The sequence below is a fragment of the Armigeres subalbatus genome, chromosome 3 (genome assembly GCF_024139115.2).
Source record: "Armigeres subalbatus isolate Guangzhou_Male chromosome 3, GZ_Asu_2, whole genome shotgun sequence".
NCBI lineage: Eukaryota > Metazoa > Arthropoda > Insecta > Diptera > Culicidae > Armigeres > Armigeres subalbatus.
In genome coordinates, this window is record NC_085141.1 from 21,715,071 (window position 1) to 21,727,436 (window position 12,366).

Genomic DNA, 12,366 nt, shown 5'->3' on the forward strand with positions numbered 1-12,366 from the left:
GCCCCATTACTAGCAATTGTAGGAATCGAATGTTCTTAGGTCTTGGTTTGGTGGATCGTCAACCCCTCAAGCTCCTCCAGAGCCACAGTTGCCGGCTTCCGAACCCTTGATCTGCCGATTCGGTCTATGTGACATCCAACGAAATGCCTTCTCAGTGTGGTTGGCTCCGAACTACGCTCTGGCAGCCGTGGCGGATAACTTGGGTCGTATAGTTCTGGTGGATTGCATGAAAGGAATCGCGTTGCGGATTTGGAAAGGGTATCGGGATGCTCAATGTGGGTTTATCGAAGTTGCTGAAAAGGTTGCCAAGGATGCGGTACCGAAGCAGGTTCGACGGAAAGCAATGTTCTTGGTGATCTACGCTCCGCGTCGATCAGTATTGGAGGTTTGGTCATTGCAGAATGGACCAAAAGTGGGAGCATTCACTGCTGCGAAGAATGGCCAATTGGTGTACAACACGCACAGCTTCATGGGGGTTAGCTCTGGCAGTAGTAAGGTGAAGTACACTGGTCATGGATGTACCTTTTTCGATCCGAGTGACAATTCTTTGAAGGAAATCAGTATTCCGTTTCATTGCGCTCTCAGTGATTCCAAATCAAAGACTGCCAAAGATCTGCATTTATTGAAGAGGTTAAAAATTTGTTTGAAAGTGGGCGATGGAAGTGAGGCGGAGGAGCTCGAAGAAATGGTTGATATGTGCAAAAGTTTCGAAACCGATGAGATTAAACAACAATGCATCGAGATGCTTGTGAAGCACAAGAAGATCAAAGCAAAATTGTTCCGAAGTGCTGTAGAAGTGTTTGGAAGGTATGGTGAAGAAGCAGAGGCACAAGAAGCTGAACATGACGGTAGACTTAAACATCTGAAAGTGATTTGTGATAACTACAGGAAGTTGACACTATTTTATTTGTTCTTAGTGGGTGAGGTAGCGATTGAAGAACTTGTTAATCAATTACCTGAAGAGCCAGAAATTCTTGGCGACCAAAGCAAAAGCTCGGAAACGGAGAATAATGACCAACCAATGAATTTAGTTGACGGCCCGCTCGAGAACGCGGATACCGAACCACTGTCTTTCAAAACTAGTTTTGATGAAAATGTAAAACTATCTGAGATGGAACTGGCTTCGATTGGGAAGCTGATTGAACTACTGGCAATGAACAGCTCATCGGACGGTGCCTCGACAACTCGAGTTACTTTTGAGGACTCGACAGCCAAAAGCAATATATTCCAGGAATACATATCATACTACAATGTGTCTAATGAGGGACTAATTTTGCTCAAAGAGGACACTGAACAATTGTTTAGCTCACTGGGTAGAATTATCTTCGAGGATATTTATTTGAGTAACGGAGCAAGATTGGAAGGATTTGTAAATGCTGCCAAGGCATCTGGTTTGATATATGACGATCTGTTGAAGTTGTTCCTTGCGTACTGGCTTCGCATTCCATTTGTTTACAAAGACATAGCAGAGTTAGCTGAAGATCTTAACAAATTCTACAAAGTACTTCGCCGGATATGCTCTCTTGCGGAAGATCGGATACGTTTTGAGAACAACACAATCTGCTTGTGGTGGCAAAATGCTCGCGAGTATCTACTGGAGTCTCCTTGTGCACTACGCGGGTTGTTGGCTGCGATTATGTGCCGCAATGAAGCGCTGAAGTACGAAGATCATAGCGACGAAGATGATTACCAATTTGAAGAGGTATCCCAGGAAGCATGTCAATGGACGCTTTTGATAGGAAAACTTGATGACGTATCTGTTCTGGGAGCAATTCTTGCAGAAAACTTGAATTGCTTGAACCCGCGGTATCCTTGTTTGAAGTATCAGAAACCGGATGTCAGCCTCAAGGAGATCCTGAAGGGAGGACAGGGAATCGTTGCAGAGATTGTTGCAAAGTGGATTGCTGCCACCGGAATTGATCCGGAAAAACTAGTCATTGAAGTTCCAGATGAAGCACAAGAAGACGAAAATGCCGGAGTTCAGGAACCAGCTGAGACTGAGAAAAAGGAACGAAAACGTCTTGCTCAGCTGAAGCAGAACCTAATTGAGACGAGTGAATATGGTGGAAGTAGCGATTCCGAACTGGATCCGGTGCTATATAATCTGAATATTCTTCGGCGACACTTCCCTTTCAGTTTGGACAGTGGAACTCTTCTTAGCCATCTCGCCTGGGAATACATCTGTGATTGGAGTAAGAACATGTCCAACATGGACTGTTTATCTGCAGGGTTGGCATGTCTCAAAGCAATCCCTCGTCTACAGTATTCCATAAAACATGGTCTATGCTGCATGATTTGGAATGCTCACTTGAAAATTCCCCTGGAAGCTACGAAAAAACTTGTCAACAAGGTCGGCAGACTGCCTAAGGAAAAGCTCTGCCAACAAGACATTGGAATATCAGACGCTTTGGTGCCGCAGTTTCTAGAGCACTGTCTAGAATTCTTCGATCAATTTTGTAATTCGATCGACCATGACAAATTGGAACTGAGATTTGAGGAACTGCTGCAGGATGGTCCGATTCCTCTAACATCCCTTGCGATCCAACAAAACTCGGCCAACATGGCACTACTGAAACTACATCACGAATTGACCACCGTACTATTGGTTCTAACATCGTTCAACATCAAATATCAAAAGCCCATCCAGCAACTATTCGACGGAATGGCCAACCAATCATTCTTCGCCGAGATAAATCGACAGCTGGCGTACAGTTTGCCGAAAGCGGATCTTCTGCTCAAGCGGGTACGGTTTGAGTTTTTCTGCAAGACCATTACGGCCACAATGGACTTGATCCGCGAGGACATGGAGAACGTGTTCTATACGGACCACATCGCGTGGATGGAGAGGATCGATCAGTTGGCTGAAGTGTGGGAGATCAGTCTAACGGAGCTGAAGAAACATCAGGTGAGTTCGTTCTTTGTTTTAATCGTGATATTTCATGAATATTATATCTGTTATTTAATAATAATGTGGCAGAGCACATTTAAGCGGTAGTGAAATTTATTCCATAATAATTTTGTTTTTAATTTTATTTAAAAAAGCATATTATAAAAACTTTTTTTTAATTCACTCTTTTAGACCCGTTTCCACCTTATATTACCCTAAATCTTTTGGCTTTTTCCATCTCCCTTATTTTTCTGTCTTCGTTTCAGCGGTATTAACTGTGTAGCCAAATATTGCTAAAGAAAATTGATTAGCTGTTTTTTAGTGGAATGTTTTCACTGTCATAAGACGAGTTTAGTACAATTCCATTTAATTCCACCAAATCGTATTACTTCTACATATACGTATTCCAACCTCAAGGGTCGTCTTCAAGTGTTTCGTACCTCAAGGTCATCTTCAGTGTTTCGTACTCGACTCGACTCAATCCCAAGAGTACAAATTTATGGCTCAGGATTAAAAATTGAGTCTAGACAATCAATGATTGATGCAAATAACATACGAAGTATATGAAGCATTTATGGCAGGAATAATTCTTTCAGCTTTTCCATGGATATTACTCTAAGGACTTACCTTTTCCTTGATTAACATTTTCTCCAATTTCGAATTCATATTCAATTTCCTTTGAGATCTCTCTTAGCTCATCAATCAACGGATTTTCTCCCAAAAATTTTAATCCTTTAGCTTTTTGGCTGTTTTCCTTTTCTCCACCTAGTTTAACATCTAAAAAGATTCAATCGTTTGATCCAGCTTTTCCAAAATTTGATCCATCATTCGCATTAAATGTGTTTCTCAAGCTGTCACTCTTCCGGGAAGTAGGGACCCGGTGCCACATCCATAACCGATTTTCTCCTTCAATCCTCAGATCGTTGAACTCTACGCCCATGGGTGGGATTCGTACGCCGAGGAGCTACTGGAGAACATCGTGCCGGACCAAACGCTGGGCAATCTGCTGCTGACCATCGCCGGCCGTCGGCTGACTATGCACACTAAAGCGAACCCACGCATCTGGGGCCAGGTGGCTGCCGTTGGCCCTCTGCTGACCGACTATCTGGACACGCTAGTAAGTGTTGGGAAGGTTTATTACGTTAACAAGTAGAGCCATCGACCATTCGCACAATGACAGCCACATTCACACACATATCAAAGCGCCAGAACGGTTCCTTGCCTTGCCCACATGCCGGCTCGCCGCTGTTCACTCGGACGGGTAAGAAGGATCCACTGATTATAGAAACATATTTCCCTTGTCTGAAAATGTAGGAAGGACCCTCTATAAAAAGACGCATCATTTCTTCGATTTGATTAAAGGAACTGAACTGGGTCGACAGGGAAACATTATTTTTATACCACATTGTGGGTTGTAGATAATTTATTCTCATGTGTGTCATTTTACGGTGCTTCGCTGGATGTAGGTCGGTAATAAACCGATGACGCATATAACGCCGGCAAATTTGTGAACTGATTCAACATACAATTATTAGAATTTGCTATGCTTCCATAACGAACTGAATATTTGTATCTATGATTTATTATAGTGCTTGGAATTTCTAATAGCATCCAAGGGAATATTCTATTTTCCGTCTCGCTGTTTGACAAGTTAAGGCTGTGAACCATTCCACCGATTCGTTTAACTTTTAGTTAAAACTTGACAGTTCGATGGTTATTTCGCCGTGGTTAAAAATAACCCTGCTCCGAAGCATGGTTAGATTTGACAGTTCGATAGTTAAACTTTGTTCGCGAGAAAATTGGCGCCAAATCCATTTCGTTCCGAATAACTATCAATCTGTCAAAAATCAAATGGGTCGGCTTCGGAGTAAAATTTTAACCACGATGGGAAAATAACCATCGAAGTGTCAAATTTTAACTAAAAGTTAAACGAATCGGTGGAATGGTTCACAGCCTAAGTAAAGGAAATAGTAAGGTTCTTCATTCAGAGATATGCGAAAACGGCCATCTTGAGCCAATCGAGCATTGGAAAATGTCTAAAGCTGAGCCAAATGAACATCGTTATTGTTGCAGATTGAGAGGGATTGCGATTAATCGAAAAGTGTCATCAATTGCAAAGTCCTATGAAAGCATCAATATTTGACGCTACGGTAAGTGCTGGTAGCGTTTGTTTATGAAATTAACAGCGTTGCTAAATCGTCTGGAAAAGTATTGGCCCACACGGTGTGCCTGTAACGGTTATTAACGAAAAAAAATGTCCATCCATTCTGAACTCGCCTATCGAAAGATATAATATCCAGGCGTCTGCTATGAAAATTTCAAAATATTTCATTTAGGGAATCGAAAGTTATAACAGTTACAAATTTAATGATTTTTGCGTTCGATATTTCACTAATATGCAACCATATATACCGTGAATTTCCTCCTGATTACATCCAAATAAATAATCATCAAATGTGCAATTTGCAACCTCAACCAACTATAACCTTAAACCTATTCTTTGAATAATAGAAAACAAATAAATAACATAGGATGTTAGAGATAATATTGTTCTAATATCAATGACAAAATAGACAATACAACCACAATACAGTATTCAAATTACAGAATTATTGCACTTCAATCTCCTACTCATACCAAAGTGTGAATATTGTCTATGACAAACAAGTAACTACACTCTGTATGATGATTCTGCTCTTAATAAATATGATAATAGTTGGTAACATAGAATACCGCGCTGAAACAATTTTGTCTTTCATGGGTACTGGGTAGTTAGTAAGACTAGAAACCAACATTTAAACAACAATGTGCATCATTTGTTGTCAGTTATACAACCATCATCCAGTTCGATTCAAGCAGTGGTACAAAAACGAGCTCCATTTGGAAAAAAATGGGAAAAACTAGATCACACGAGGAAAACCGCCTTTTCCGAGAACAGTAGACGGCAAAAAAGCATATATGCCCCACTTCGGAACGTCGCAACAATTTAACTGGCTTGTTGAACTACGATGCATTTACTTCATAAATTATCTGACACAGGGAATACTAGTATCCGACTTAGAACTAGAAGAGGAAAACCATCGCACTTCCATAAAGCCAGGTAAGAAAATGAGAGATTTAATTCCACCAAATCGTATTACTTTTACATATCCAGTATTTTGCGTTCGATAATGGCGGCCTGGTGAGTGACTTTTTGACATTCAGGAGGTAGAAAATATTTACATATTTCAATCAATGCAGGCCTTGACTCATTGAAAAACATTGGCACTCACCCGGTATCAACAAACAAACGAATTGTTAAATATTTCCTTCACGTTACACATGGGTTTGAACTTTCATCATCCTTCACGTTACACATGGGTTTGAACTTTCATCATCCTTTTTTTAAATAATTTTATTGTTTTTTCTAGGAATAGTAGAAGAAACAGAATAATGTATAATGATTATAATCAGTGCTTTTAAGGGAAACGAAATCTGCACCCAGACACCTGGGTGAGACGATAGCCAGGAATGGATTCATTACGCTCGACTTACTGAAATCAAGCAATACTTTAAGAGGACTTTTGAACATTATGGTCACTGATTTGCATGTACTTAGATGACTTAGACAGACACCTCTAGCATTTCCCTGTATTTCCCATGCTTATCCACTTATCCATCTTGATCAACTTGGCATCACTAGATTGTCACAGGCGGATAACAAATAATTTATGATTACGGCGGGTAACAAACAAATCATTATTACGGCAAAATAGAGTATTGTTAAGAAGTTTCAACTAATTGTTGGTTAAACTGGCAAGTTTGAAAAAGGTGAAGTAAAGAATACGTTGGGAAGGTCCTTGACTATTCCAAACAGATATCATATTGTGAAGTTGATTTACGAACTCCAACGATTGTTTTATATTGATGCGCATGGTTCAGTCGATATATGCGCGAGGCGCACCATGTTCGATTACATTACATATTTGGTTGCCGAGTGGGTGACGAGAACTATTGATCCAGTTCAAGGATGCAAGAAGTGGAAAGCAATTGTTGGCTTGGGCGGGAAGTTGTTTGTGAAAGCTTGGTGTGGCAGTTGATGTGAACTTGCGAATCGAGAAGCATCAAAATAGTAGAATGGGCATTTTTAACCTAGAAAAGCACATTTCGGTGACGATTGAATTGAGTTTTATTTTCCCAAATGTCCAACCGGAAAGTTTCAGAAGTTCCGAATCGGAAGTATTGTGGTCAAACTAGCCTCAAGTTTATTCACGCAGCTGAAGTGCAGGTGAACGGTCATAATGATCCGCGTATTTGAGGTTGCCATTCCGTAGTCATTCACGTGCCTCTCAATGGTGTATCTAGCTACGTTGGTCCATCAAACGGAGGCCCCCGAGGTCCACGATCTGAACCGCCTCCAGGGTCGTAATCATATGCACTCCGGAATTATTAAACCTGCTGCCGCGAGCCCCGGCTAAACGTGTTTATCAAACCCTTCCTAACATTGATACGGCCATCATTGGGATCGCAAATAGATGCCATTACAGGGAACCTTTGTTCTTCCCATTTGCGGTCTACAGGCCCCGATGCTTACAAAACCCCGCGGCTAGTAACATAAACCGGCGCCAGTGAATTACCGATCGAGCCCTCCGTTCTAGAAGTTGCAGTTATGCTAGAAAATAAAATAAATTATTAACAAAAATCCATAGGAGAATTACCAATTACTTGAATAATACAATGGAACATATTTGACATATTATATTTGTTGATAACAGATGAGTGCCAATGTTTTGCAATGAATCAAGGCCTACATTGATTAAAATATGTAAATATTTTCTACCTCTTGAATGTCAAAAAGGCACTCATTCGGCCGCCATTACCGAGCGCAAAATACTGGATACGTATTTCGACCTCAACTGTAAGGTCGTCTTCAGTGTCTCGTACTTGACTTGACTCAAGTCTGTTGACTTGTAAGGTCGTCTTCAGTGTCTCGACTTAAGTCGAGTCAAGTACGAGACGACCTTACACACTTAATTTTTTTAAGCGGGATCTCAGCAAAATGGTCATCTTTTACCGAGATTCCCACAGCTGTGCACCAGCAAACATGTTTTTTGCCGAGATTTCTGTCAAAAGTGCTGAAAACCAGCAAATGATTTGCAAAAAATCAGCTAACAAACATCATTTTTGCCGGAATATCAGCTTTTTACTTTGTTGGCGTACGGCTGTGCGGACTTTTGCCGAGCTGCAGAAATAAAAACTAAGTGTGTACAGTTAAGGTCGAAATACGTATATGTAAAAGTAATACGATTTGGTGGAATTAAATGGAATTGTAGTAAACTCGTCTCATGACAGTGAAATATTTCTTAAATAGTTTCAGTCTTTTAAAATCTCTCATTTTCTTACCTGGCTTTATGGAAATGCGATGGTTTCCCTTTTCTAGTTCTAAGTCGGATACTAGTATTCCCTGTGTCAGATAATTTATGTAGTAAATGCATTAATTTATGAAGTAAATGCATCGGAGTTCAGCAAGTCAGTTAAATTTTTGAGACGTTCCGAAGTGGGGCATATATGATTTTTCCGTCTACCGTTCTCGAGAAAGGCACCCGTTTCCTCGTGTGATCTAGTTTTTCCCATTTTTTTTTTCAAATGGAGCTCGTTTTTGTACCACTGCTTTAATCGAACTGGATGATGGTTGTATAACTGACAACAAATGATGCACATTGTTGTTTAAATGTAGGTTACTAGTCTTACTAACTACCCAGTATCCATGAAAGACAAAATTGTTTCAGCGCGGTATTCTATGCTACCAACTATTATCATATTTATTAAGAGCAGAATCATCATACAGAGTGTAGTTACTTGTTTGTCATAGACAATATTCACACTTTGGTATGAGTAGGAGATTGAAGTGCAATAATTCTGTAATTTGAATACTGTATTGTGGTTGTATTGTCTATTTTGTCATTGATATAAGAACAATATTATCTCTAACATCCTATCATATTTATTTGTTTTCTATTATTCAAAGAATAGGTTTAAGGTTATAGTTGGTTGAGGTTGCAAATTCTTTCTTCTTTCTTCCTTTTTTCTTTCTTTCTTCCTTCTTTTTTCTTCTTTCATGCTTCTTTCTCCCTTCTTTCTTCCTTCTTTCTTCCTTATTTTTTCCTTCCTTCTTTCTTCTATCTTTCTTTCTTCTTTTTTCCTTATTTCTTCCTTCTTTATTTCTTTCTTGTTTCTTCCTTTTTGCCTTCTTTCTTCCTTCTTTCTTTATTCTTTCTTTCTTTCTTTCTTCTTTCATCTTTCTTTCTTCCTTCTTTTTTCCTTCTTTCTTCCTTCTTTCTTCCTTCTTTCATCATTCTTTCTTCCTTCTTTAGTCCTTCTTTCTTCTTTCTTCCTTCGTTATATCTTCTTTTTTCTTTCTTTTTTCTTCTTTATTTCTTCTACCTTTCTTCTTTTTTTGTCTATCTTTCTTCTTTTTTTCTTCCTCCTTTCTTCTTTCTTATTAATTTCCTCCTGCCTTCTTCCTTCTTTATTTCTTCTTTCTTTATTTTATTTCCTTTCTTTTATCCTTTACTCTTTTTTCTTCTTTCTCTCTACTTTCTTTCTTCCATTTCTTTTTCTTCTTTTCTAATCTTTCTTCCTTCTTTCTTCTCATTACTCATTTCTCACTTCTTACTTCTCATCTCTCGACTCTCTCTTCCCACATCCCACTGCTCACTATTCACTTCTCACCTCTCACTTCTCGTTTCTCACTTCTTAGTTTTCACTTCTCACTTCTCACATCACACTTGTCATTTTTCACTTCTTACCTCGTACTTCTAATTCGGCCTAATGACCGTTCGGCCTAATGGTCATTCGGCCTAATGACTATTCGGCGTAATGACCATTCGGCCAGAAAACATGCATATTGTAATTTAGCGCATACGTCACTTTGTCAGATTACGGCAGTTTAGGAGTTCCTCCTTAATTCAATCAATCAGTGTTTTTGTTTTTTTTTCTTCGTTTAGTGCAAGATAACAATACTTCGCAGTATTGCAAAGTATTGTAAAATGTCACGTCCAAGTAATTCAGATTACCAATCACTTTCATTGCCATTAATTAATCAAGTGTTTGCAAAGCTGGATAACATTCTGGTTTATTCATTCAACCTTGTTGAAAAACAACATTGTTTGAAATATACATTCCTGATCTGACATCAACTACTGTTAGATTTTAAAGAAGCTGGAACATTTCCGACCAGAGTTTAATGAATAATAATCGTGATTGTCTACACATATTATTGGCCTCCCTACTTGTATGCTCCTAAATCCAGCCAATGAGAATACAAACGATGATTCTATTGTAAACCTTCCCAAAATATAAATTAGATATTAGAATCAACTGTTTATTATTCAAGTAGGTATGTCACAACACAGTTGATCAAATTCTTATAAAGTTGTTTAGTATCCTTACAAGTCCAGATATTTAGTTTTCACTGTTCAACAAAACTTGGCCTATTGTAACTTAACAGAAATGCCTTTACCAGTCTTACTAACGTAATTCTGAACAGATATAAAGTTGTGGAATAAAGAAGAAAGAAAATTGAAAAAAATAATTCCAATAGACTAGTTAAATAAACAGTAACGAACTTATAAAAAAATTAAAAAAAAACTTATATAAAACTAAAACATATGATTAATCCGATCAATTTTGAAGATGGACAATTTTAACCAGGGATGGAATCCTAAAGAGAAAGAGCAAGTCTCTCACTTATCATCTCTGTATACATATACGATATGTAGCATACCGCGAGAAACTTTTTACGCAAGCTGTCATGATAGAGAACTGATTCAGGATGCTATACCCCATGATAAATTTCTTTTAGAAAGCTCCAAATGCGGGGAGCACTGACTCTGATGATGCATTTCAACTTGTTCTACAAGCTGTGCAGTAACCAACACGGAAGAAGCAAAAACAAAGCGAGAATCACCATTTTTCTGTGGGGGCTGCCTATCCGATTCTGTTTTTTCGCACTTGTATACAAGTTTGATAAATTGGTTATCATGGCTTGTTATGATTCGGAACAGTTTTTACCTCTCTTTTATCGTTGTTCGTTATCTATTGAGAGCGATTTCTGCAAACCCTGATTTTAACTGATTCAAAATCAAAATAAACACAGCATGGGAATAATAAATTTTCATGAATTCGAACATTTTGATGATGTTATCATGTTCAAACGTGTATCAGGTATTAGGATATCTAGAACTCGTACACCTTCGATGCATCAGGAGGATACAAAACAATGTGGACTCGCAAATATTTTATAAAAATTTTGAGAAAAATGTTTGTATTTTTTTTATTTCTTTATTGGTGATTTTTTTAAAATAATTATAAAGTTCATCACTGAATATAGATTCCCTATAGATTCCTAAGAGTATTTGGGACATTCCGTCGCTCTGGAGGTACTGGAAATTCTTAAGATATATTAACCCCAGCGAAGCATCTGAACTGAACTGAAGGTTTTTCTAAGGGCATACAAGTTTTATTCAGGATCTCAAAACTCTCTTCATTATGCCAAGATTCTATGATTCTAATCAGAACCGTAACACAATGTCCTTCATATTCCTTTGCCTGAATTATACAGTTTTAGCTTAAAATGCAAGTCTTTAATATCTTTGGGTTCCTTTTGGTATTCTAGAATTCTCGCTTAACTTTTCAAAAGGACCTAAGTAAAATTTTTTTCATGAATTAATTTGAGTACTGCAATCAAAAGCTTTCATGTTGTTCTGTTGATTGCGCTATTCAAATTAATTCATGAAAAAAAATGTTACTTAGGTCCTTTTGAAAAGTTAAGCGAGAATTTATTGTTATATTTTGGTATTTATTTAGGGTTTTCCGATCGAGTGGAGTACCAAAACTAGTATATAAAGAACTGAAAAGTCGTACTTTTTTCGGATGTCATGGGCCAAACTGCTCTGAAGTACATATCCTCGAAAGTATCAAAAATCATGTCAAGAAACAAAATGTCCTTAGACATGATATTAAGGAGTTTTGAAACGATCCGATCAACCAAGTCCTGAACGATGTATCCGTGTATCGCTAAGCTTCAGAGCAGGTCCATTGAGCCGATGCGATTTCATTTATTACTTTCACAAGCTACGATAGACCTTCCATGAGTCGATGTTCTAAGATACGATATCCACTGAAATAAAAACTCAGACTAAAAAATTTAAAAAAAATTCCATAACAATTAGGAAATTTTCAATAAAGAAGTAATGGTATGAGCAATAATTTTTTTTTAAATTTTCTCTAAATAATGCAAAATTTCCATAAACAATTAAGAATTTTCCACAAAACAAAAATAAATTAACTCTTTTAACCCTTTTGTTACCGACAAAAAAAAACACCCTTACGTTACCGACAGGGTTCCCGGGTACCCACGGACTTAAAATGATCATAACATTGTCAGTTTTTCACCGATTTCGACGATTTTGGTTGCTACGGATGCAGGAACTTACCCG

General features: G+C 38.2%; 1 protein-coding gene across 2 annotated transcripts in view; it reads left to right on the forward strand.

The window, feature by feature from the left end:
- Positions 1–12,366, forward strand: part of LOC134225478 (rab3 GTPase-activating protein non-catalytic subunit-like) — a 221,309-nt gene that overhangs the window by 193,254 nt on the left and 15,689 nt on the right. For both annotated transcript variants that reach the window (XM_062705581.1, XM_062705582.1), the window contains exons 3-4: positions 40–2,905; positions 3,807–4,004. In XM_062705581.1, the coding sequence (XP_062561565.1) occupies positions 40–2,905; positions 3,807–4,004 (3,064 nt within the window). The remainder of the gene's footprint in view (positions 1–39; positions 2,906–3,806; positions 4,005–12,366) is intronic.